We start from the raw sequence: 26,421 nt of genomic DNA, 5'->3' as shown, positions 1-26,421 counted from the left end.
ACTTACAAGAACACATGGTAGCAATTCCACTCCATTCTCCAAGTTCCATGCATGTTCTAGATTGACTTCCTGTGAGTTCATATCCAATCTCACAAGAAAAACGACAAGTTGATTCAAAGTTATCACCATCAGCACATCTGGAAGTATATGTTAAAATAAAGTAGTTGTTTGAGTTAAAAAGCATAGGTTCTTTGTAAAGGTGTTACACTTACCTCTTTTTACCATGCAAAGGAACTAGCAACGTGTCACAAGTAATAATACCACAGCCAACAGGAGAACCAGACCAAGTGCCATCTTCTTGACAAACCCTATTTTCTGAGCCATGACGGTCAAATCCAACCTGTGAATTTTGTCATGTTAAACTTTTAACTACCTTGCTGGTTAGTTGTTACATATATTATTAAGTTTGTGCAATTCAAATTTTTTCTTTTAGACATGCGCAAAAGTGGCAAGAAATAACACAACATAAACAATATAGCCTACTATATAAACTCACATCGCAAACGTATTGACACTCAGACAAATAGCGGTTTTCTTCGCTACATGATTTTCTTCCATGATTTGGTGAAGGTAAAACAGGACAAGTTACAACTGCAATAGAATATGTTTATATTATTGAATGAATGCATGAATGTAACTTGCTTTAGCCTTATTTTGATTTTTTATGTATGGCTGGCAATTAAGCCAACACATTAGTGACCTAGTTTAGAGCAATTGCCTTTAGGTGTCTTGCCCAAAGACACATATGCCTACATAGCAGCAATGAGCCTTGAACACATTACCTCTGGGTTGGAGGCATGCGCGCAACTGTGTCATGGCGCTGGACATAACAAAGAGTTAGAAAGTCAGAACAACAATAACTTACGAACACAAGAGCCTTGTATCCCACTCCAAGAGCTGTCAACTAAACATGATCTTTCAGAACTTCCAATCAACTTATAACCTTCCTAAAAACATCACAAAGTAATATTTATATTGTAGCTAAAGAAAGTCAACTTACGTTGCATAAAAATCTGCAAGAGGAGTCGTAGGAATGTTGGTTACTGCATCTTACATGTCCATTTTCAGGTGCTGTCATGGGACTACAGCTAACCACTATAAACGGAAATAAAACATTAAAAAGCTACAAGACAAAAAACTTTCCTTGTCCCCTTACCTGAGCATGATGTTGTTACACCACTCCAGTCAGAAGACTCAAGACAAGTCCTTGATGAACTTCCCACAATTTCATAACCAATGTCACACGTGAATGAGCATCGGGAATGATAATTTGCTTGGTTGGAACAGCTTTAAAACAAACAATAAAATGTTATTTTTAACAAAACACAAAAGTTTTCAAGAAGAAAATTGTAACTTACGTCATTCTTCCATGATCAGGAACAGAAAGAAGATCACAGACAATTAAAACACAAGTAACTTCTCTACCAGACCATACGCCTTCTCCACCACAGGAACGGAAATTTGTACCAACAAGTTCATAACCAATCTGTGAAAAAAAAGTTTTTCAACAATACAATAACATCCATATAATATGTTTAAGTCTTTAAATTTTCTGGGTTGATTTTTCTGATGTTTATAAAAAAAAAACTTACATCGCAAATAAATTGGCAATCTGATGAATAATTGTCACCGTCCGTGCACTTCTTTCTACCATGATCTGGTTCTTTTATTGCAGGACACGTTATCACTGTTGAATAATTATTATAACAGCTTATTGTTTTTGGTATAAGCTAAATCTTAGGTGGTATAAAACTTTAAGTCAAAATCTTTCTTACATGAGCAAGATGTTGTATTTCCAGTCCATGCTCTGTTAGCTTGGCAATTTCTAGTTTGACTTCCAACCAAGGTATATCCTTCCTGTAGATTACACAACATAAATTACTCCCCAGTTAGAATAGCAAAGAAATACAAAACATGCAGAAAAATAAATTGGGAAAATGACAGCAGAATAGTTGTCATTATGTAGAGCAATGATTGTCAAAATAATTGTGACAGAATAAAGCCCGTTTTGGGCCGACTCATATTAAGAGACAACTTGTATTATGTTATTTAATTTAAACATGGCATTTGTAATTTGGAGATGTGTATGCATATCTCATGCAATGAACCTTTAATAAGGTTGGATTCAAGAAATAAAGTTTTTAGTTTTAAACAAAAGAAGTATAACTCACTCTACAATTAAAGTTGCACGAAGAATTAAAATGATGCTGATTGTCACACTTAATTGACCCATGAGATGGAGATGTTAACGCCGGACATGTGACCATAGCACAAGTTACTGCAATTCCACTCCATGATCGGGTTGCCTGACATGTTCTCACTTCTGAACCAATAAGTTCATATCCATTCTGCAACATGACAGTGTCATAAGAATTTGTAGCTTTTTTAACTTTTGATTTCACAAAGAAGAGTTATTTTAAGCTTATTTTAACTTACATTACAGGCAAATGTACAAATTGACTGATAGTTGTTGTTAGATGTACATTCAACTGATCCATGAGCAGGAATGTCCATTTTCGCACAAGTTATTACTGAAATAATACAAAATTAAAAGAGATGATTTACTTCATGGTATAAGATCAACAAACTTCAACTTACTGACACAGGAAGTAGAAATACCATTCCATTCACCAGATTCCAAGCACGTTCTTGAAATGCTACCAACAAGTCGGTAGCCAATATCACAAGTAAAACGACATGAGGAATCAAAGTTTTCACCATCGGTACACCTGGAAACAAAGTGAGTAATGCATAAATGAATAAAAGTGTTGTACCTCAGTATAAAAAATAAATAAACTGAGTGTTTCTAACTTACATCAACTTTACATTTACATTGGTTGTAATCCAGTTTAAAGATTACCTTTTATTTCCATCTTGTGGTGTAGGCACAGCTTCACAAGTGACGATGGCGCATGAAACATGCTTTCCTGTCCAGCTGCCATCTGACTGACAAGTTCTGCTGCTTGTCCCATGCATGGTGTATCCAATCTAAGTAACAAAATACATTTAATTTGTTTTCTATGCTATCAAATACTTTTTAAGTGACAAAACAAATATAACAACTAACATAAAACATACATCACATATAAAGATGCATTCCGAGTCGAAGTTATTACTGTCTGCACATTTCTTCCTGCCATGTTTTGGTTCATTTAATTCCGGACATGTTACCACTGTAACATAACTTTACTTTATAAAGAAATATATGACCATTGTATAAAAAACTTACAAACACACGAAGCAGCACTTCCAGTCCAAGCATGGTCAGCTCGGCAGGTTCGAACATTACTTCCAACCAAGTTATAACCATCCTATAATTGTAGAAAGTTGAAACCAGATTAATTTTATCATTGGAAGTTTTTATTAAATGTAAAACAATCACTTACATCACAAGTAACTTCACAGGAAGATTCAAATGAATTTACATTGCTGCAGACAAGTCTTCCATTTTCTGGTGCCGGTAAAGCACTGCAGCTGATCACTGAATATAAAACAATCATTTATCAACAGTTAAAAAAACATTTATTTGATCATTTAACTTTTTTTACTTACCTGAGCATGATGTTGTTACACCACTCCAGTCAGAAGACTCAAGACAAGTCCTTGATGAACTTCCCACAATTTCATAACCAATGTCACACGTGAATGAGCATCGGGAATGATAATTTGCTTGGTTTGAACAGCTTTAAAACAAACAATAAAATGTAATTTTTAACAAAACACAGAAGTTATCAACAAGAAAATTGTAACTTACGTCATTCTTCCATGATCAGGAACAGAAAGAAGATCACAGACAATTAAAACACAAGTAACTTCTCTACCAGACCATATGCCTTCTCCACCACAGGAACGAAAATTTGTACCAACCAGTTCATAACCAATCTGTATAGAAGAAAATTGTTTTTATTATTTAATGGTATTTTGATTTATTCTTTAGCATTTTTATGGCAACTTACATCGCAAATAAATTGGCAATCTGATAAGTAATTGTCACCGTCAGTGCACTTCTTTCTACCATGATCAGGCTCTTCTATTGCAGGACATGTTATCACTAAAAAGAAAGACACATTATAAGCCATATTCACAGGTACTAAGTGTTAAAACATACATGAACATGAAGTTGTCTTGCCGGTCCATGTTCGATCAGCTTGACACATCCTCACTGTACTTCCAATAAGTGTAAACCCTTTCTGTAAAATGATGTTTTTTACCATTTTTTAAAACCTCTACTTTTATAAAAACATTTTGTCCAAAGTAGAAACTTCTTACTTACTTTGCACTTAAATTTACATGAAGAATTAAACACATTGCTTTCATCACATTCAACAGATCCATGAGATGGGGTTGCCAATGCTGGGCAGGTTACCATGACACATGTTGCCTCAATACCTGACCAAGTGTGAGTTGCTTGACACGTCCGGGTATTAGTTCCAACCAAGTTATACCCAGCCTTAAGAAGTAAGACAACATATTTACTTCTAACATACAAACAGGTTACCAGATAATATTATAACAATTTTTATAAAATATAAATCATTGGGTCTTCTGTACTTACATTGCAAGAAATTGTACAAATTGACTGATAGTTGTTGTTAGATGTACATTCAACTAATCCATGAGCAGGATTGTCCATTTCAGAGCAAGTTATCACTAAAATAATACAAAATTAAAAGAGATGATTTACCTCATGGTATAAGATCAACAAACTTCAACTTACTGACACAGGAAGTAGAAATACCATTCCATTCACCAGATTCCAAACATGTTCTTGAAATGCTACCAACAAGTTGGTAGCCAATATCACAAGTAAAACGACATGAGGAATCAAAATTTTCACCATCGGTACACCTGTTAATTGTATTTATAGTTTACCTCAAACATTAAAAACTATATTTCTTTACTACCTTTTACTTCCATGTTGTGGTGCAGGCACAGCTTCACAAGTGACGATGCCGCATGAAACATGCTTTCCTGTCCAGCTGCCATCTGACTGACAAGTTCTGCTGCTTGTTCCATGCATGGTGTATCCAATCTAAAGTGTATTCGATCAATAATATATGCCAAGCAATGAATAGGCAAAACTAGACAACACATGGTAGAAGGTAGAAGTATCAAAAACATACATCACATATAAAGATGCATTCCGAGTCGAAGTTGTTACTGTCTGCACATTTCTTCCTGCCATGTTTTGGTACTTTTAATTCCGGACATGTTACCACTGTAACACAATTTTACTATAAAGAAATACATGACCATTGTTTAAAAAACTTACAAACACACGAAGCTGCACTTCCAGTCCAAGCGTGATCAGCTCGGCATGTTCGAACATTACTTCCAACCAAGTTATAACCGTCCTACAATTGTAGAAAATAATGCATAAGATTATCTGTATTACCACAAAATGTGTCAGAAAAAAACAATAATTGACTAGTTTTAATGCTAGATCAAAACAAAACTGAATTAATTATATTTAATTTTCAGAAAGTGGTGAACTTACATTGCATAAAAATGTACAATCTGACCGAAAGTTATTGGAGTCAGTGCATGTCATCTCTCCATTACGTAGATCATTTAGGTCGGGACATGTTACAAAAGTACATGTAACGTCCAATCCAGTCCAAGAGTGACTTTCCTGACATTTCCGGCTGGCAGAACCAATGAGATCGTAACCATTCTATTTCCAATGTAAAAAATAAATTGTTAGGCAAATCATTGAATAAATAAATCTTGCTTTATACTTATGTAGCTAAAAACATACAGTTCCATCCAGTCGTTAACAAAAACGACAGTCATAAGAACACTGATGTCCTGTTTCACTCATACAGTTCGTGCTAGCTTACAAGTTAATATGTATGTAACTTTGTGGGCGATTGTTTTTTCTGCATGGCTGATAATTAGGACAACTTGATAGTGACCACCAGGTTGCAGCAATCGATGTTAAATTTCTATCCAAAATGTGGTAGCAACACATATGTGGTAGCAGCGACCAGATTTGCACCCATAACCTTTGGGTTAGAGGCAGGTGCTGCTACTTTAATTAAACCTTTCAATCAAAGTGATTTCGTGGGTGTGTTACATTCACATTCATTCATACTTACTTCGCAAAAAAATGTGCAAGTAGATCGAAACGTGTTTCTTTGGCTACAAGATATTGTGCCATGTGTGGGTGGTAGTAGCTCAGTGCAAGTGATTTCTTAACAGAGAAAACAATTATTTTTACTGTGCTGGTTGTGTACTTTGTGTTGTAAATGTGATCTACTTACGTCTGCATGTGACTATTTCTCCTGACCAGCGTTTATTCATTTGGCAGGTACGTGCAACGCTACCAATAAGTTCATAACCTTCCTGTAACATAAGTTATCGTTTATTGTCATACCGTACTTAACAAAGGTTGCCATACGATTCTCGTTTTTATGATATGTCGCGGGAAGTAATAGGATCGTATGTGTTATGCTCATGCAATACAGTGTTGGTAAATGGGTATTTCCCACTTTTTGTTACAAACACTAAGTAAAGCGTATTTACTACCAGACACAAAGGACGGTTATAATTCGATAAGTCAGTCAAAAATTACAAAGTGTTCGACGTCACTCGCTAAGCACTGTTTAAATTTTTATGACTTTCGTACTGCAATGTTTGTTCATAACTTAACACAAATACGTAATACATCTCTCAATAAAAGGAAACCCTTTTATTTTTAATATCTGAAAACACCATGCACGGGTAGGTCACTTACATCGCAAGTGAATGTACATGTAGAATCAAAGTATTCGTTATTGGAACAGGTGACGATCCCGTTGTCTGGATCATCCATTGGTTGACACTCAATTCCTTAAAAACATTATAATATATAGTAGGGTGGGGTATGATGGGACACACGTTTTGACCAATGCTTCAAAAATCAAAACGTATGCCGATAAACCTTCCCAAGTTTGAAAACAATATATCGCAAAACGGCAAAGTGGGGCGAAATGGGACAAAAACATATAAATATTTAGTGTCTATAGTATTCTGCAATTAGTAGTTAACCTAACAAAATTAACAGGCTCCGCTAGTTTCTTTACCACGTAGCTTTATATAAATATAATTTTTAAACGGTATTTTACACATATTTTTTTCCTAATTTCAGCCATATTGACCCATTTCCATATTTCTCTTGATTTTGATTTGTTTTTTTTTATTTTTTCTTATTAACAAACGAGATATAACTCACTGCTGGAAATCGGGTTGGGGTGGTTGCCGCCATTTTCTCCACACTCGACAACGGTTTCGCCGATCAGCTCATAACCAAGTTGCGGTTTGAACGTACATATAGATCCATACCGGTTTCCGCTGGTGCACGTCATTGACGTATGTTGGTCAGCGAATATGTTTTCGCATCTTATGACTGAAGAAATTAGGAATAAACAATAGCAAATAAAAAAAAACAAAGGTCGAACACAAAAACATGATTTCGAAAGTATGGTAGGCTAGCAAATGAATTAATGCAACTTATTTATCAGTCGTTATAACACGGGTGTTCTCTTTCATAGACTACGCGTCCACAGCAAACTTACTTTGGCAAACCGCTTCGGTTCCGCTCCACAGATAATTTAATTGACATGACCTTGTCGCATCTCCACCATGAAGTGTGTATCCGAGCTGTAAAATATTTTATACGTTATATATGTCACAATACCCATCTAAAATCCCCAATGGGCTACATGTACTTACATCACAAGCGAAAGTACATCTGGAGTCATATTCGTTACTTTGTGTACACGTCACACTTCCGTGTAATGGTTGTTCCAGTATAGGACACGTGATTCGTAAACAAGTAGATTCCACGCCACTCCAATCACGATCTCGTTCACAAGTTCTTGCTCGGCTTCCAACCAAGTAGTAGCCCGCCTGTATAAGCAAACACGACTTAGCTACTATAGTTAAAAGGTATTTATACAGACTGGAAATGTGCATACCTGCACAATACGGTGTAACGTAATGTTAATACCACTACTCACATATTTACTGCAGCATTACTTTTTTATTAATATCAGACGACTCACGTCACACTTGTAAAAGCACGTGGTCCCATATCCATCGGCCTGGTTTTCTGTTTCTGCGTCGGTTAAATCATTTTGATCTCCACAAATTACAGAACCATGTAAAGGGGGTGAGAGCCCCGGACATCTTATAACTGAAAATATTTTTTCCCGATTTTAGTTTGAGGCATCGTATTGTGTCGATATATTATATGGATTGTGGTAAACAACACAAATCACAAATATTTGTTTATGAAACAGCAAGGAACACTCACGGAGACAACGCGTTTCCTCTCCCGTCCACTGGCGATTTGCTTGACATGTTCTCTCTACCGAGCCTTCCAGCTCGTAGCCAGCGTGACAATGGAATTGGCAGATTGAACCGTGGTTGTCGACGTCAGAACACCTTCCTATACCGTTAACTGGTTGCAGCAACGTCGGGCATTTCACAACTGCCGAGAAATGTTAAAAAATTATTTTTTGTTTACTAATAAAAAAGCGGTATAAAAACATGTCGCACCTTACTAAATAAATTTTGACGTAAATATTATCTTAATGTGTTATAAATTTCAATTGAAAACAAAACGAAAAGAATATACACCCTAATCAACGTCTATACCAACAAAAATAAACGTTTTAAATATGGTATTAATATAGTAGGGTGAGGTAAGACGGGACACTTTTTCGTTCTATTTTGCGTACCATTTAGTAGTAAACAAATAACACTCAAAGAATTTTAAAACGGTATCCTCACTACTCCCATAGACCGGTAATAATTGTTTAAAACACGATCAGGATGTTCAGATATCATGTGCTAAACGTGTCCCGTCTTCCCCCACAACACTATACATAAAAATACACATACGTCTACACGAAGGTTGTGTGTTGGTCCAACGAGCGTCACTGTCGCATCTTCGCTCGAACGCAGTAACACGTTCCTCCAGCGAGAGTTCATATCCAGGGCTACACGTGAATTGACAAACCGAACCAAAGTTTGTTCCATCGCTGCATTCGACTTCTCCATTTAGCGGGGGAGCGACGGCGAAACACTGTTTAACTAAATTTAAATATAACCTTATGAGGTTGGAAACGACATGACGGTTCGAGGTGGGAATATCGCCTTATATGGTAAGGCTGGGCTGATTTTTATAATATGGCGGGAACTTTGTTTATCTGTTTGGAAAGGGAAATTTTTATAGTTGTAATTCAATGTGAATTTGAGCATAGTCAGACTACATCTGGTCTGGCTGTATTTAACTATGTGATTTATTTGTATTTACAAAATAGTAAGAAAAATAAACACGGGTGTAATAAAAACGAACTTGTGCATAACGCTGCCAGTCCGTCGAACAAATGATTATCTTGACATCGTCTGACTTTTGACCCGGAGCTGAGTTGGTAACCCGTGTCGCATGTATAAGTGCATTCCGAACCATAGTTGGTGTCGTCGGTGCAAGAGACGCTCCCATGATGAAACAACTCCAATTCTTCGCAGATGATTTCTGTTGAAAATTTAATTCGTCATGTGACGTGGGTACAAAATAAAAGTCGATGTTAAATATTCGAATATAAAATCTAAATGACTACGTCGCACCGAAAATGAAAAACAGATCCTTCTTTTCGGTCACTCCTAGTTTAAGTGCATAACATGCTGGGGTAATTTCAATTGTACATGGCGTTTTGGCTGATACTGCTGAGTGTAAGCAGTCCATACCCACTGAGAGATCTTGTCGATACTGATTAATTGTAGCTGCGCCCGACAAGTATAGGACAAGATCCACAGTGCATATTGGGACGCCTCGTTTAATATTTTATTCGATAATAACGACGTGGATCTGGTTTATCCCTATTTATTATTTTTTGTAAACTAAGTCATCTTTTCCTGGAAACTGCACCTCTACCTAACCTTATTAAGTGTCTATTGCTTCAAATAAAATTGCTTATACTTTAATATACGTTAAAATAAACTATTTTATTTTTCTATTTAACTTCCACTGTGTAATACGTTACACCTCATATGCTTCTTTCCCTAAACTGCGCTGGATATGTTAACGTGGCAATTTTGGTTAAAAAGAAAACGAAAAAAGGAAGAAAATATTCCGCTTTCTCGTCACGCCTCATCAACTCTGCGGTCCGTCGTCTGCTTCTTTTAAAAGGATTACGCAGTGTTGACCGAGTGGTAACTTCAGTTTTAAGGGTTAAATAATCCACTAGTGCTACCAAAAGTATACAATAGTACATTTTACTGCAAAATTTGACAGCAGTATATGTTTGCGCAGAGTAGGGTAAACGAAACTCTTGTATGTGCTGATTCGGCTACTTTCTCCAGGCGAAAATGCAAATGTCAGAATACTGCGAAACGTGGGTACAGACAAGTTCAGTCTGTTCATATTAGAGGGGTCATTTATTCACGCTCCACTAGATCAGAAAAACAGACTCAATTTGCTCAGTCTATGTGTCTGGTGGATCAACAAGCGATTCCAGATTATAAGCGAACTTATACCAACGGATCGATGTGATTTAATATAAATCAGAAATAACATTGTTATCAATGCACAGATTATTACAAGCATATATCCAGCAAAATAAATGGTATTGAATAAAAAGCTCTGTTAAACACGATATGCTAGTTTATATTCTTTGCCCAAATAAGTGTATACGCGTATGCGATGGGAACAAGCTTCAGGCGATGTCATAAAACTATGGAATTTAATATTTATTTTCATGCGTAATCCTTCTCATTCTGTGTCTCGAGATGTAGCGATAAGGTTTATAACAGGTTCGTACCTCGCTGGCACCGTCAGCGCGATCACGACCGCCAGCTTTCGTTGTCTGGCGTGATAGCTATACACAATATACTGAACTTGGTAAAAAATCTCCGACAGGGCAGTGCGACCGCAGGACGACAGGAGAAAATCTCCCAGTGAAAGGGTAATGTGTTTACTTGAAATTGGGCACTATCTAGTCTTACCATCTTTCGAACCGCGAAAGAATGAAAGCCTAAAAAACGAAGCAGTCAGCCGAAGCGAACTATTTTTCCGGGAGACCATACTTTAAATTGTTTAAAATTATGCAAACTGCTTAATCATCTAATAACTAAAGTAAATTATATCCAGATTCGGCTCCTTTTTTTTAACTTTAAAACCTGTTCTATATTCGTAACTTAACAAACAAATGGTCATGCTAAGTTTGATCAGAACCACGATCCTCGTTGTGACGCAACACACGAACGCTGGGAGGCTTTACGAAAATCGAAAAACACATTCCTGTGGTAGCACTGTTGTAAGCTAGCAAAATGCGTAGGAGGTGTTTTTACTTGTTTATTGAAGCGTGACGAAATTAGCAGTGATGCGTCCAATCGTTACCTCGAAAGTTTAGGTTTAGGGAAACAAATTTCTAAATTTTAAACTCGAACGACCGGTAAGAGATGTTAACTCAAAGTTCGTCGTTCATTAGCCAGAGGGAATTACGTGTGTTGATCTGCCTAATAAACCAATGGCGTAACTGACAAAATGTAGCCTGGAGCAACCGCATTTTTTCGATACGTTCGTAACTTTTTTGACTCACAGGCGGTTTATTGTTCACGAAGTAAAATAGTTTGCTTCTTTATGGCGAACTACGCCAAAATCTAAATCTAGAACACAAAGGCTTTTGTTTCGTCAGCTACCGCAAGAACCAAATCCCGCCTGCGTTTCCTGAAGTAAATCATGGTCTACCCCAACATAATGTCTGTTTACTATAAGCGAGCACACCAACTTGCTATTATGGACGTTTTTAAAGATTAATTCTGCATATTCTATATAATTCACTGCAATATATTTGTTCCTGCGAGGCTGTGGTTTAAAACTAACAACAACAGACAGAACAATTTTGTTTCTAAATCATTGTGGTTGATCTTTTAGTCGGCTTAGTTACGAAAAAATTATACCTTCCGGTGTATAACTATTAATTAACTATTCATTATACCCTCCGCCGAAATATTATCGCACCCAGAATATATAAAAAAAAAGGGAGGAAGATTGGTTCAAGTCGCAAATAAATTAACAACATTTCGTTTTTATGTAAAATGTTCTTTCGCTCCACAGTTTTAAAACACTTGTTTAATAGCAACGCGAAAAAATTGACCCAACATGTTTGTAAAATATTATTCTTTGGCGTTGGTAGCTATAAAAGTTCTATTGGATGGATGAGTGAATTCGTGCTAGGCGCAAATATTTATATGTTTCTGTATATTTTGAAATACTGCTTTAAAAATCATATAGTAGGGTGGGTAAAATGGGACACCTTTTTATTAAATTTTCTCGTCCCAGTTGGTAGTAAAAAAACATTCGTCAAAGAAATATAAACCCATTTGGATAATATATGCTAAAAGTGTGCCTACAATACATGGCAACTAGGCTATATATACGTGCTCAACAGCTATGTTCGACGGAAATTGATCCATATGTGGCAACAAATCTCCAAAAACAACTTACTTGAGCAGTGTCCCAGTTTTCCCTTCCATCGCCCTGCTGCTCCGCAGGTGATTAGATTTGTTCCTTTTACTTCATAGCCCAGGTGACAAGTAAGAGTACAACGAGATCGAAAATTTGATTCTGCTGTACATTCGATGTCTCCGTTCGAGTGAGCCTCCAGCTCAGGACAAGTGACAACTGTTAAAAATTAAGGATATTTTAAATCATTGAATATCTGGTGTTTTATTTCGATTAGAAATCGCACCAGAATATAGACTGTTTTAAAAAATGTGAGCAATTCTGTTTAGGCCGATTAATCTTTAGGAGCTTTTGCTCTGATGATAGTGATGTAATCGCTTACGTGTACACGCTGGAGATTGTTCTGTCCAATCCGCAGGAGATCTGCTGCCTCTACATGAAGTACGACCCGCACCGATAAGATTGTATCCGTTCTCACACCTAAAGCTACATTCGCTACCGTACCAATTCCCGTCTGTGCACTCTCGAGTAACATGATCGTTCAAATCAGGACTGGCACAACTGATTCCTGAATTTTCAGTACCCATTTAACGAAATGAAAAATATGTTAACTTGTCTTACTTACGTTCACAAAGGGGTAGATCACTCTCCCGGGAGAAATCCCAACTGCCACGTTGACCACAAGTCGCGTGGGACGAACCAAGCAGTTCGTAACCGGTCTGGCACGAAAAGTCACACTTTGATCCGAAGTTTTCCGATTTCGAGCAAGTTACTGAGCCGTGTTCAAGCAGGAGACGATTCCGACAAACGATACCTGCAACACAGGTGTAAGCAAAATTACTTTAGTAATACAATAGGGTAGGAAGACGGGTCACCTTTAGCACATAATATCCAAATATCCTGATCGTGTTTTTAACAATTAACAACGGTCTGTAAGTCGTAGGGATACGGGTTTTTTTTACTACCAAATGAGACGAGACAATAGAAAGAATAGGTGTTTCATCTCCTCACAACGTACTACATTTAAATTCCTTGTTTCGTACTTACGTAAACATGAAGGAAAAGGAATCGACCACTCGCCACTTCTTTCACAAACTGATCTTTTTGCTCCATTTAGTTCAAAACCACGGTCACATTCAAACGTACATTTGGATTGGTAGTCACTATTACGAGTGCATCTCATAGAACCGTTCTCAGGGGCAACTGGGCTCGCACACGTGACCACTAAAACAAATAAAATAATAAAATAATATGCATCATTAGTTTTCTAACTTAAAGCTATTTTAAATGTTTTTTTAGAGAAATATCTACAAACAGAACTATTGTACAAATCTCACAAATATTTGTTTTTTAAAACGTTTGTTACGAATTGTTACGTTTAAGCTGCGCTTTCGAAATTTCTGGCCGCCATCTTGATTTAATCAATCGTTTGTGTGCGGCTTGTGACGTCATGCTGCTCGCAGTCGCAAGCGCCCAGAAATTGGATTAGGTTATTATTTAAATGGCTTTACGGGAACCAAATAAGTTTAGAGTATCCCAGATGTGTTTAACATTGTACAGAGCGAAATATTACGAATGAATAGACACTTTGTATAAGTTAACCCGCGCAACATTGACCTATAGTGGGAATTCTGAATGCGAGTGTCCACGTGACTTCGCAGACAATACAATTTATTTAAACAAAATAGATGTTTATAGTATATATATGTAACTTTATGTAGAACTCCATTTTAGAAGGAATTTAGTTTATTTTTACGTATTGGTGAGAATTCGCATCAAGCACCATAAGGAACCAATGAGGTCAGGACAACTTCCGTTACATGTCTCGCCAGGTATAAACACGTCTATAATGGTAGCAGCATCAAGCCACGAATCCATACCCTCTGGGCTAGGGGAAAGCGTGCTATAACTATTGTGCCACGTAACCGTTAAAAGTCAAGTAAGCTTAGTTTCTTTTTATTAAAGGTAAAATGAAAGGTTGTTAGACTTACATTCGCAGTATGCGTCATTTGATGACCAGCTACTATCCGGTTTGCATCTTGGACTTGATTCTCCAACAACTTGGTAACCAGGTTCACATCGCAGTCGACATACGCTGTTTATCAGATTGTCGTTTGTGCACTCGTATGCGCCGTTTGGTGGCGGCTCCAAAGCGTTGCAAACCGCCGCTAACAGATGTTTAAGAGTTACTTTCGTAAATTTTATAGGAGTTGTAACATAGCCTACTAAAGATATCTAAAGAACCGTGGTTTTATATGCAAGATAAAGTAATGTGCAGTATCGTGACTCTCTTTTAAAATTTAATTTGGCGTCGGCGAAAACTTTTGGGGTTAACGAAACCTAAAACAAACAAGGGTAAACGGCAATATAAAGTTTACGAGCTTACGTATGCATGTCGGTTCCTGTTTGTCCCATACACCACCAGCAAGACAGGTACGCAAACCACTCCCCACCTCGTTCAACTTAAACATCGGTTCATCACATGAGAACACACAGGTTGTCCCATGTAAGAAAGGTTCATCGTCGCATCTTAGTGACCCATGCTCAGGAGGTTCAAAGTTACGACAAACAGCTACAAACAAGAGCATTGTAACGTCCATAGAGTATGAAGGTTTAGTCAAAAATTACACGCAGAATTCATAAAAACAGAACTCTATGGCTATGTTAAAATATGATAGAACAAAACCCTGGTTTGGTAAATGTATGGTTTACTCTGTTGTGTAAAACCGGTAGAACCGGAATATTTAAGGTTTAAACTTCTCTCAGATACAATATCCAAATATTTAAATAATTCTCACCAACAGCTTTGCAAGTCTCTTTGAGCAAAATATTTTTAATGTTTTTGATGTCGTCAAAGTTATCAACGGAGAACACGTGATCACTTGCCGGGGAGGAAGCAATGTCTTCCAACTCCGACCTATAACGTTGTTGGTTGTTGATTTATAGTGGATTTGTTATATGGCAATGAAACTATGTACGAAACATATTTTGGATATGGGTAAAGATGGGACATGTATCCTTTTATACGACTTTTATAAGTCGTTGCTAATTGCTTAAAGTACGATCAGGATTTTTGGATATTAAGTGCTAAAGCTGTCCCGTCTTACTCTGCCATATACTGAGTTCATATTATAATATTGCGAAGCCATATTTTGTTCAAGACTGATTCATGTTATTTATAAAAGGGAAACAAACAGTACATATGGTAGGATGGGGGAAGATGCGACACCTTTAGCACGTAATATCCAAATATCCTGACCGTGTTTTAAACAATTAACAGCGGTCAGTGGGAGTCATGGGCATATAGTTTTATAATTCTTTGAATGTTCTTTGTTTACTACTAAATGGGGCGAGAAAATAGAGTTGAGGTGTCCCGTATTTCCCCATCCTACTGTATACGTTTAACTTTATTCTTCTTCTGTCAATATAATGTAAAACCAAGCACAGGTATTACAAGTTACTCTACCTTAGCGCTGCTGCGACGCCTATCGAGAACACCTCGACACCAATTTCTTTGAGCATCCTTGCAGGCTCAGTGACGTCATCCAAGATGGATTCTCCATCAGTAATTACAATGGCTGTCTTCAACACTCCTGTGCACGATAATAGAAATTAGCCTGCGCATATTTTTGTTCCGACACACTGAGATATAGACCAAATTAAAAGATATACAGCGGTACATCGATATAAAGCGATAAGCTACTGAAACTCTTCGTAAAGTTTATGATATATTGTTTGTGTTCGTAAGTGTGTTTGTGGTCAAACCAAAACTATTAGGTGATTTATTTTGTTTATGGGAGAAAATGCGTCTTCGTATGACGCCGACCGTAAAAATTTGACACCTGCACGATTGATAGAACGGGAGACTTACGGATTTATTTGTAATGCTGATTAAAACTAATTTACAGCGATTAGTTAATCTCGCAATCCATTTACACTAATCGGTTCAGTCGTATTTTAAGCACTTCACTACTTTCGGTTTATTTTATAACTGCGACTAAAGGTGATACTATACTAAATTATGTATTACTTAATCAAGCAACCTTACCCCTGCGTGTTCCTCCTTCACTTGTAAAAAGGTTTGTTCGGATGTAATCTAGAGCGCCTCCGGTGGCGGTGTTTCCACCCTTATATTGAACTTGGTTGATTGCCCTTATAAGGTCATCTTTGGTGACGTGTTCATTTAAATTAAATTCAGTTCTGAAAATAAGAATCTTTTAAGTCTCAATTAAAATAATATTCGTAATATAGGTTAATTTAAATCTCAATTAAAATGATATAGTTGTGGGGAAAGATGGCACACTTTTAGCACAATATGTCCAAATATTCTGATCGTGCTTTAAAAAATAACAACGGTCTAAGGAAGTCTCGAGGACACGGTTTTATAATTCTTTGAATGTTCTTTTTTTTCACCGAAAAAGACGAGAAAATAGGACGAAAAGGTGACCCATCTTCCCCCACCCTATACTGTATAGTTCTTTATGATAATAATGACACCGTTGAAATTATAATGTAACATATTATTAAGAATCCTCTTACTGTACTTTGGTGGGAACGTAATGTAACTAAATAATATGTTCAATAAATCATTTTTTTCTATTACGCAAAGTGGTTAGTAGTTCACAACAACCACTATAAATTCGCCTTAAATAAGTGTCTATATAATCCCAGCGAACTTAGCACCAACCTGTATGAGAGCAACTTTACAAGCATATCTTATAACATAATTGGAGATAAGTTTTGATTTTTGACAACAAAAGCGGATAACGGTATCAGATTAAAGCAGTTATTTTGGAGCTGACACTGTATACGGTTTGCGGGGTGCGTAAAGAGGGAGATAAATGTCACTCGCTCATAAAGTGACATAAAAGCATCAAGACTTTACACGCCATGACTTTTAGGGTCGAAAAATTTCTACAGTGCTATGTACATATAGTTTGATAGGTGGAGATAGGACACCTTTCCTTTCTTTTTTCTCGCCCCATTTGCTATTAAGCAAAGAACATTCTAAGAATTATAAAACCGTATCCTCAAGACTGACACAGACCGTTGTTAATTGTTTAAAACAGGATCTGAATATTTGGATAATATGTACTAAAAGTGTCCCATATTCCCCCACCCTACTATACTATATCACATTTAGGTAAAATAAGAAGACAAATTTACGTTTGGTTGAAGATAAGTAATTATTCTTTGTAAAAAGTCGTACCTTGCGTCGTCGGAGTATTGAGCATATCCCATCAATACGTTGTTAAAACCGATGCTGAAAGCGTCCACAAGACTCACAAGAAAAGCTTGAATTTTTTTGAAATTTTGAGGCCCGACACTCCATGAACCGTCAGTCAGAACTACCAGGTCAGTTTTTTGGGCTTTCTTGCAATCTTGAACAAAACGGCCTGGAACAAAATAACATTCAATAAAGACAGAACAAACTACCGGATTTAATATCAAGAACATTATGCATGGAGCTTACCGGTTTGTGTATCTGAATCAATATCTGATGTCCTTCCAGCTCCCATAGCTGATGACCCACCCACACTCGGTGAAACATCAAACTCATTTGCACCTCCACTTGAAGTTAAAGCCAAACCTGACGTGCTAACAACTCGACGTGAAGACGAACCGACCGTTGACACAGAAGTTCCGCTCCATGATGATGAACCACCATGACTTGTGGTCACTCTTCCACCGGATGTCACAACACCTCCATTTAGATCAACATTGAGGTTTGTGTCGTTGGAGCTTTCTACCAGAACCCTTTGAATATCAGAGGGATCTTGTCCTAAAGGAATGGAACGTATAGTTACCAGCAATGTAGTAGTGTTAATTCCATACATAGGGTTGACAAGTTGGGGTCCTACTTATAGTAAAAATTGGAAATCACCCAGAAGGAGCCTTTTAAATTTCAATGTTGTTTAGAAAAATACGGAAATCAATTTATGTCATTTGTGTATATCACATGTGTATAGGAGGGGGACACTCAAGTACAAGAATGTTGAATTTATAAATCCTACTGCTGATGTTTTGCTGTTGATTCCCCTCTCTTTTTTTAAATAATATGATCTTTTGCTTTTGTTTTTCGAAAGGGATATACAAAAAACATTGTCATGGTATAAAACACAGAACAATTTGTAATGTTTGAACTAAATATGTACGTTATGTCAGCAGAAATGCCACGCACGTAACACAAGCCAAGCGCGGTTTCCTTTAAAAGCCTTTTATAGTTTATCAGATATTTCGATGATGTTTAAGTGCTGCTTATAAATAAAGCATGTGTTGAACCACAGGGATGACGCTTAACTATAGCACGCCTGCACTAGTTGCTTTTGCTGCGATTGTTTTGTAGTATTACAGCAAAATTATGAATGAAAACCGAGAAACAATTCCCACACCCTGTGACGTTGATCGATGAGAAGTAAATGTGGTGGTTTGAACCTGACACTGTACACGCTTTGTTGGTTTCAAAAGCGGTTAGCTATTCACGCCTTGAAAAGTTCATTCGTTATTTTAAAGGCGTGAGGGGATCATTGATTGTTTATTACTTAAAAATATCCAGTTTACAATGTAACATATTGGGGTGTACATAACAGACAGTTTAAATACGCAGATACAAATTATTTAAACCCCACAATGGCATTCAACTACAGTAGCCTGTACGTCACGTACGGTTTTAAGACATTGAAAAATATTCCATACATTTAACGTAAAACAAACTGCTATTCCAAGAACCACAATGTACAATTTGTCGTATACCTATGGATTATCATTGATCGATTTAAAAAATGTTGCTAAAACGAACCTGGTAATGGGTGTGTCTTTACAAATCCAAGCAATGCTCCACTCGAGCGCCCTCCATTGATGGATTTGACCTGCACAGTATATCTGGTACCCGGCTTTAAGTCGGTGACTCTCACGTGACGTGTTTTTGCCCGCAAGGTGGCGTCTTGTGAAAAACTTCCGCCGACCTCACGAACCAGAATATGGTTCGCCGTTATCCCGCTGTAGAAGTGGTTATTCACATGATGGAAATAATTTTAACCGCAACGGTGTTTACAACGGAAATAATAAGCTGCAAAACGCCAGTGTTATGACGCATGGTGAAAATACATTATTTTTTAGGAAATGTGTCTAAATCTTTCGGTTACCATGAAAAACGTTATAAACAAGGCATGGTTAAAACAATTGTCGGTTTGAATACTTATAACATGACATTACACCAGAAACTGGCAAGAAATAAGCACATGTTGAAGTCGTAAAAAAAACATTACCTTCTTGGCGGTTGCCATCTTACACGAAAACTTGTTTCTTTGACTCGATCGAATACAAGATTACTTGGTCGTGGAACAACTGGAATTATAAATGTTTCAAGGTTAAATTTGAAGATTATTAAGGGTGGGAAGAGATGGGAAAACTTTTAATTTATTTTTTTACCAAATACGTTTGCGCTTAGCCTGGATTGGGATAAAAATCATGAAACGCCGAAAAAGTATGCTAATTGCTGAGCAATGATGGTTACTCAAGGGTGGCGAGATAATGCTTTGGCGCTTAAGTTTGCCGGTGGTTGTTTGATCGCTGGTTGAAGACAAGATCAAAGAAATAAAAAAAACAGTTTTCAGCGCGTTAACCCTTCATCCTGAGCTCGCGATTAGAGATAAGCGGGGTTGGTAAAATATAAATGGGCAGCAGCACAAATAATGTATGTGAAGCCATGCGACATGCTTTAAATAAGGATTTAAAAAACACACAATGTTAAACATGCGCATTATAAGATTTATTGAAAAAAATTTATGAGGTAAAGTAATCAGCATTTAGTAAGAAATGCTTTTTATCTGGTACCGTCCTGCTGCTGCAAAAGGAAGGTTCAAAAGTAACGTAGTGATGAAACCCATTATTGGAGACCTTTGGGCAAATTGGATTTTAAACCGACTTACACATCCACAAAAATTTAATCTACAACCTGCGTCACGCATCTGGTTTGCTTCTACCAGGAGCATCATGTGGCAGCTTTTGGCGTCACCTGGATAAACCGCCTGAATTCGAACCTCGATCTTTTCGGCCACTGCAATGTGTCGCAGTTCAATATCGGTTTGGTTGCCCAATACCCAGCTCACGACCGACCGGTTGGGGGACTGAGATGCCCCGTGATACGACCCTAGTCGGCGGTTAGTTCGATAGGATAGTCTATATTTCAGCACTGGTTTAGCTGGCGGCACCCACTGTAAATGGATAGACGTGTTGCCTCTGCTTAAAATAGTAATCTCTTGGGGTGGAGGTCGACTTTTAACCGAGGCCTGAAAAGCCTTTTTGTTGCGTTTCCATTTTCTTTTTGGTAACCGTAGGCGGAATTTCCGGTCGTTAAGTCCTTCATCTCTTTTTAAATTAACCTTGGTAATATTCAAGGCCAACGATGGTTGATAAGATGTTGCTTCAATGTTACTGCCGTTAGTGGAGATTGTGCTTAAACTGTTTCTGATTGAATTTCTTGCACCTAAATGTCCTAAAATAAAGAAAAGGGCGCATGCAAGCATAATAGTTTGTTAATAAGAATAATAAAGCACACGTGCATACATTCCGGCAATAAGTCAAATCATTTTAAATGCGTGCTTTAAAATAATGTATAGTAGAGTGGGGGAAGATGGGACGCCTTTTTATTTTATTTTCATGTCCTATTTGGTAGTAAACAAACAACATTCAAAGAATTATAAAACCGCATTCTCGCGACTCCTATAAATCGTTGTTAATTGTTTGAAAAACGATCAGGATATTTGGATAATGTGTGCTAAAGGTGTCTCGTCTAAACCCACTGTACTATGTCATTTATAAACAAATGCGTAAAGCAGAGTGCTATGCAAACGGTGCAAACATGAACCGCAGCCAACATGCAGCTCCATTCGTTTGCAAGTAAATAAACCAGCATGTTAACAGTGTTAGGCTTGATCTTAACAATATGACTCATGATTTATATTAATAGCTTCCCGAAGTGGTAGCCGAAAGTGGAGGTGTGTATATAAAGGTTATGCGTTCCACCGCTTTGGTCGCTGACAAATTGTTTATATTTTATTCTTGACGAGTCACTAATTAAATGTCTGAGTTAACAGTCAAAAATAACAAGTTACTACAAATGCAATTTAAAACGAAATCGGTCTTTTGGGGCCTTGCTGGTTTCCTCGCGGCGCGCGAGACGAAACGTCATGATCTTTATCGGGAGGTTTTCAATTTGCAGGCGGCAGGTTTTGTTTCGTCGATTCTACGGGGACCGCGAAATCGACCGTTCTGTAAATATGACGCAAATAGCGTTATCTCACCCATTAACAGCATTCTAAAGAAGTCAACTCTGATTTAGGATGACGTCACTGTAAATGTTGCAGGATCACAGCTTAATACTCAGTACTATTTATTACATTTACATGTGACCGGTGCCGTGAAATTTGCGGGCAGTGTCATGCCTCCAATAAAAGAGCAATTATGATAATCTATCGTCTACATCGGAAGACCATGCATCAAAATTAAGATCGTGTAGTTATGACATACCACAACAACACTATATATGCGTGTACTGAATGCGAGGTTCACGTCACGTTTTGAGACCAAAAATTGGGTAACGAAATGTACGTTGGAATGTTACTCGACCAAAGAGATTATCTGTATGTTGACACAAACATTTGATTAAGTTGGGATGTTCTGTTTTATCTTTAAATAACATGTACAAATAATGTATTTGGAAACATTAGAAACCCACGTGTTATACCAACTAAAAGGATCCAGACTACGACGTATACTTTGATTTTTTTGTTGTGAACAAAAAAAATAGTTTGCGGCAGACAAAAGAGGACGACTGTCGCTTTCAACCTTGTTTAGCGCTTATACGATAATCTCAGGAAGACAACCTCCCGTCTGATCAGCAGCATGTGCGTCACATTCGTTCAAAAATAGAACGTCTTAGTTATGTGAGTGTAACTTTGCATGTTAAAAATCTGTACCTGCTTTCAACTACTTTTTTTGCGGAATGCGCCCAGTGAAGACGTGATTGTATCTTTCTTAATGTCGTAGGCCCCTCGCGTGCGCTTTACCTCTTACGTCATTGAATTATGACGTGGGTTAATAGTCTAGACACCCAAATATGGTCAACAGGACAACAAAGGAGAGAACTTGTGCGGGTTGGTTCACCGCGGTTTCAGTTGTCGTTCGAAAGTTTAAGGTCGTTTGAGGTTAAAACTGGGACAAAGAAAGCGATATCTTCTTGGGGTGAATTATGTCAAGCAGTTTTCAAATGTTTTGGTAAAATTACCGATCGCTTTTCACCAAACAAGGGAAGAATTTACCTGATACAAAAAAAAAATCGTTACCAGCGTTTTATTTATAGAAACCTTTTTACCGCGTTTTTTACCCTTCGCAGGGAATGTGAGGGTGTCGCACCAAATGTTTGCTTGGGATAAATAAGCCGGAGGCGACCGTGCCATCTGCGATGAAATGCGTAAGTGTGGGTTTGTAGGACTGAAACATTTCGCTGCGAAATTTTGGCAGCTGCGTGTTCCACGCTTTGTTATGACAATGCAGGTTGACACAGAACCGCAGAGGGAGCGCCGTCGACACTTATACGAAGCGCTGCTTAGTAGCGAGCAATTTAAATTACCCCAAACTGGCGATATACAATGACAAAGCGAGGTGCCATGAACGTGCTTGGGATTCACCTTGAGAGATTTTCAGCTGAGGCAAGTCTCGTCGCTGAGTTTTTATAGACACACAGAGACACAGTGATTGCGAAATTCGATCATCTTACACCTCTGTCTATCAAAGAAATTGGGTAGGTGCCACCACGTGTTGACAAGCGTTGCATTACAATGTGTATTCTGGTATATTACGCGAGATTGGATTGCTTTGCCACTGTTGGACAGCTTAACCTCGCGTCGTTGACAAACATAAATTAAATGTAAATCGCCCATGCCAGTGTAATACGGTAATACGGTAGTAAGTATGCGTGAGTAATCACTATATCTTACAAAAACAAATGATTAGATCGTAATGGAGGAGAGTCTTCTACTATGCGCGAGTGGTGGAAGCAAAGGTGGTGGAAGCAGCTCCACTGTGCCAAGCTATCTCGTAAAACATCGCTATCTGCAAGCTAATGCGGGTTGCGTGTCTTTACACATTGCAGACAAGACACAACAATTCTCTGTATTCACTCTCAGCTTCCTAATCCTCTTTCGTAGAGAAAACGGTTAAGCTTAATCTGCGATCGATGGCTATCATAATTCGATGCGGTGTGGCTCAAGTTACCACCATGAAGCAAGATACGCTTTCATCTAATTTAGGATAGCGTGATCACTGATATTGTTTATTTGACCAGGGCGTAAATTTGCAAACGATTTAGTTTTCTAGGATAGGACCAATTTATCCATTATGTTGGTCGGAATTTTTAAATAGGTGATGGGCGTATAAAGTACTTGTTCAAACGCCCACAGCACGAAAGAATAAACAAATAATGCGAAAACTTTTAAGAAGAGTTTTAACCGAAGGTATAAATGGTTTTCAGAAACGTACAGCACCGCGTTTAACCTTCGGATTAGCAATTTTTGTGGTCGGTGGCAACGTCAGACGCGGTTTGTGTTTATGGAGTGTCATCAAAATAAACTAGAAGTGCAAACGTTAAGCACAAGAAACAACGAGGCGGGTAAGTGAATGAGGGTTGCATGAAGATCGTAGACGAATGTTGATAAATTATTTATGGACGTCTGCGAAAAACAACAGATGTGAAAAATATGTTTACGGTGTTACGAATATAATACTTTTTTTTCGAATATAAATAATAAATATTTTCGCGTATGCAGGATTTCGGCTATTGGTTTAAATTTTAAACTTAAAAAAGAGTCGCCAGTTTTACAAAATTTGTGCTAGATTAAGTTCCAAATTCGACACGCGGCTTTACGCGAAATCGGTTAGTCGGATGACCGCGGTCAACAGAGGCGTGGTTTACCTCTTTACCGGAAATGGAACGTCTACACTGGAAATTAAAAACCGTCGTTATTTATATATTTTTCATGTCAGCCATGGACAATGTGTGCTATTATTTTCTTTACCGCCAGACTCGATTTATACGGCGGCTACAGTTTAGATTTAATGCAAATGAAGTGCAAGCAAGATGTCGGCAACTTTCCAAATTCTTCTTCGGTGATCAAGGAACGCGCAAAATCAACATCAGGCATCTTAAGTTTCACGCTTGACGTTTGTAACAAAAAATAAAATAAAATATGCTGAAAAAGATCATACTTGTAATATGCAGGGTGGGAGAAGACGGGGCACTTTTAGCACATATTATCTAAATATCCCAATCGTGTTTTAAACAACTGACAACTGTCTATTCATGGGAGTCGTCGGGTTATGTTCTTATAATTCTTTGAATGTTTCTTGTTTACTGCCAAATGGAAGGAGGAAATAGAATAAAAAGGTGTCCCATCTTCCCCCACCTTATATAATGGTGAAAACTTGGACGATTACGCGGGTAATACTAACGATGTAAAGAAAGTTATTTTAAGTTTACAAAAGCGTCTATTAATTGTTGCTCTCACTTACCACCACTTTGTCGTCTGTGTCTTGCTGTTTCGTCCATCTTTGTTTCGGGTAAAACAAGACCAGGGGTTAAGATATTTTCTGCTACTGCACCTAGCACCAACACCGACAGTGCCAACACCAAGAGCTTACTATGGCTCCTCATTGTAACGAAAATCACAGTATGGAGCCTAATTCTATGTATCTGATCGAGTGCATATGTAATAAAATATTGTGGTGAAATCCCTTTACGTTTTAAACGTCCCCTTATCCCTTTACGTTTTAAAAAGTTTATGCTTATCGCAATAAGAAATCTCGACAAGTCTGAGGTTTGTCATCGATAAATTCTAAAATAGTACAGACCTATTGACAGAATTAACCGACTTGAAACTTCAACACCCAGCTATTTAATCGTCTACAAGATTCCGCACAACAGAAAACTCTGTGTTTAAATTCTGAGTCTTCATGCTACATCTCCGCCCGGTTATAGGAAAAGTCGAACCGATTCATTTATTTATCGCGCGATTCCAACCACTCTATCAGTCATAGTCAATTTATTGCGGCGTTCTTAATAAACAGGCTAAGCTCTTGTCCAGACCTATCAATGCGCGTCGGCAGCTCGTAAATCACAGGCTACTTTTCTGGTCTCTCAGTTATCTGAGTCCCGGTGCAAAGAACAGAAAAAAGAAAACGAAGGCAGCCACGTCTTTAGGTCTCCCCGATGCACGTTACCCGATGGGATTTCCTTTCTCAAATCGTCGCAGTCCAAGACTGACGATACTTGGCACGAAATTTGACATAAATAAATTATATTCCGTAGTTTTCTTTTTCCACAACCGTTTCTATTTTATTAAATTACGCTTCACTGTCAGAAAGACTGGAGAAAGTTAATTTAGAGTTAAAGAATTTTACGTATTCGCATAATAGCTTCGATGACTGGGGAAACATTCTTTACGTTTAGGTTTAGGGTCGTAATCTTTGCAAACAGGTTCACTGGACAGTGAGTTTTTGACGCCGCCATAGATCAACTCTGTTGACAAACCGACGAACTATTTGGGAATTTAAGCCATCGCTTTGGCACGTTAATTGTATGTCAAAGTAATTTTTAAAACAAAAATAAAATTGTAAGCGAATATTTAAAACATTTCGACGTGTTAATTTTAACTGTTTACACGTTTTATTTGTGTGATCGTTTAGCTCGCAAAAAAATACTTAAAATAAAGCTGATCTTAAATTACATGTTTTCTTGCACTAACACGGTAAACTAACCATTTGAGCACATTAACATTCACGACATCGCCCGTGTTCAATAACCCGCGACAAAACATTACATCATGAATCTAAATTCATCGATAGCAGACTAAACTTTACACTCAGACGTACACATTGTGACGTCAACAAGAGCGCTACTCTAATATAGA

General features: G+C 37.6%; 1 protein-coding gene, 1 long non-coding RNA gene and 1 other non-coding gene across 10 annotated transcripts in view; 1 reads left to right on the top strand and 2 right to left on the bottom strand.

The window, feature by feature from the left end:
* Positions 1 to 25,330, bottom strand: part of LOC100175783 (sushi, von Willebrand factor type A, EGF and pentraxin domain-containing protein 1-like) — a 34,288-nt gene extending 8,958 nt beyond the window's left edge. Inside the window, exons 1-52 of one of the 8 annotated variants that reach the window (XM_026837381.1) lie at positions 25,025 to 25,330; positions 20,412 to 20,951; positions 19,723 to 19,801; positions 19,254 to 19,453; positions 17,928 to 18,236; positions 17,664 to 17,850; positions 16,503 to 16,654; positions 15,921 to 16,047; positions 15,253 to 15,371; positions 14,841 to 15,026; positions 14,446 to 14,622; positions 13,502 to 13,678; positions 13,080 to 13,268; positions 12,837 to 13,022; positions 12,497 to 12,673; positions 9,344 to 9,523; positions 8,887 to 9,078; positions 8,297 to 8,473; positions 8,046 to 8,176; positions 7,714 to 7,890; positions 7,557 to 7,641; positions 7,214 to 7,387; positions 6,737 to 6,831; positions 6,264 to 6,345; positions 6,099 to 6,193; positions 5,498 to 5,674; positions 5,273 to 5,354; positions 5,124 to 5,218; positions 4,905 to 5,032; positions 4,718 to 4,848; positions 4,556 to 4,650; positions 4,274 to 4,450; positions 4,109 to 4,190; positions 3,957 to 4,051; positions 3,755 to 3,882; positions 3,553 to 3,683; positions 3,387 to 3,481; positions 3,230 to 3,311; positions 3,079 to 3,173; positions 2,861 to 2,988; positions 2,599 to 2,729; positions 2,437 to 2,531; positions 2,172 to 2,348; positions 1,776 to 1,857; positions 1,593 to 1,687; positions 1,359 to 1,486; positions 1,157 to 1,287; positions 1,001 to 1,095; positions 866 to 947; positions 497 to 591; positions 213 to 340; positions 7 to 137 (exon numbers count right to left, since the gene is read on the bottom strand). In XM_026837381.1, coding sequence (XP_026693182.1) covers positions 7 to 137; positions 213 to 340; positions 497 to 591; positions 866 to 947; positions 1,001 to 1,095; positions 1,157 to 1,287; positions 1,359 to 1,486; positions 1,593 to 1,687; positions 1,776 to 1,857; positions 2,172 to 2,348; positions 2,437 to 2,531; positions 2,599 to 2,729; positions 2,861 to 2,988; positions 3,079 to 3,173; positions 3,230 to 3,311; positions 3,387 to 3,481; positions 3,553 to 3,683; positions 3,755 to 3,882; positions 3,957 to 4,051; positions 4,109 to 4,190; positions 4,274 to 4,450; positions 4,556 to 4,650; positions 4,718 to 4,848; positions 4,905 to 5,032; positions 5,124 to 5,218; positions 5,273 to 5,354; positions 5,498 to 5,674; positions 6,099 to 6,193; positions 6,264 to 6,345; positions 6,737 to 6,831; positions 7,214 to 7,387; positions 7,557 to 7,641; positions 7,714 to 7,890; positions 8,046 to 8,176; positions 8,297 to 8,473; positions 8,887 to 9,078; positions 9,344 to 9,523; positions 12,497 to 12,673; positions 12,837 to 13,022; positions 13,080 to 13,268; positions 13,502 to 13,678; positions 14,446 to 14,622; positions 14,841 to 15,026; positions 15,253 to 15,371; positions 15,921 to 16,047; positions 16,503 to 16,654; positions 17,664 to 17,850; positions 17,928 to 18,236; positions 19,254 to 19,453; positions 19,723 to 19,801; positions 20,412 to 20,951; positions 25,025 to 25,166 — 7,426 coding nt within the window. In that variant the 5' untranslated portion in view covers positions 25,167 to 25,330. Of the gene's footprint in view, positions 1 to 6; positions 138 to 212; positions 341 to 496; positions 592 to 865; positions 948 to 1,000; positions 1,096 to 1,156; positions 1,288 to 1,358; positions 1,487 to 1,592; positions 1,688 to 1,775; positions 1,858 to 2,171; positions 2,349 to 2,436; positions 2,532 to 2,598; positions 2,730 to 2,860; positions 2,989 to 3,078; positions 3,174 to 3,229; positions 3,312 to 3,386; positions 3,482 to 3,552; positions 3,684 to 3,754; positions 3,883 to 3,956; positions 4,052 to 4,108; positions 4,191 to 4,273; positions 4,451 to 4,555; positions 4,651 to 4,717; positions 4,849 to 4,904; positions 5,033 to 5,123; positions 5,219 to 5,272; positions 5,355 to 5,497; positions 5,675 to 6,098; positions 6,194 to 6,263; positions 6,346 to 6,736; positions 6,832 to 7,213; positions 7,388 to 7,556; positions 7,642 to 7,713; positions 7,891 to 8,045; positions 8,177 to 8,296; positions 8,474 to 8,886; positions 9,079 to 9,343; positions 9,524 to 12,496; positions 12,674 to 12,836; positions 13,023 to 13,079; positions 13,269 to 13,501; positions 13,679 to 14,445; positions 14,623 to 14,840; positions 15,027 to 15,252; positions 15,372 to 15,920; positions 16,048 to 16,502; positions 16,655 to 17,663; positions 17,851 to 17,927; positions 18,237 to 19,253; positions 19,454 to 19,722; positions 19,802 to 20,411; positions 20,952 to 21,938; positions 21,971 to 25,024 lie in introns of those variants that run through there. The other 7 variants (XM_018812335.2, XM_026837414.1, XM_026837409.1 and 4 more) reach the window with 7 other exon arrangements.
* mir4065 (microRNA 4065) lies at positions 9,736 to 9,806 on the bottom strand. Its single transcript, NR_034458.1, has one exon. It is a non-coding gene; the product is annotated as a microRNA 4065 (primary transcript).
* On the top strand, positions 22,060 to 24,713 carry LOC113474832. Its single transcript, XR_003396535.1, has 2 exons — positions 22,060 to 24,125; positions 24,538 to 24,713. It is a non-coding gene; the product is annotated as an uncharacterized LOC113474832 (long non-coding RNA).
* Positions 25,331 to 26,421: the final 1,091 nt, after the last annotated feature.

Source organism: Ciona intestinalis, chromosome 1 (assembly GCF_000224145.3).
Source record: "Ciona intestinalis chromosome 1, KH, whole genome shotgun sequence".
Taxonomy (NCBI): domain Eukaryota; kingdom Metazoa; phylum Chordata; class Ascidiacea; order Phlebobranchia; family Cionidae; genus Ciona; species Ciona intestinalis.
The sequence above is the reverse complement of the archived record's forward strand: the minus strand, read 5'-3'. Positions and strand labels throughout refer to the sequence as shown.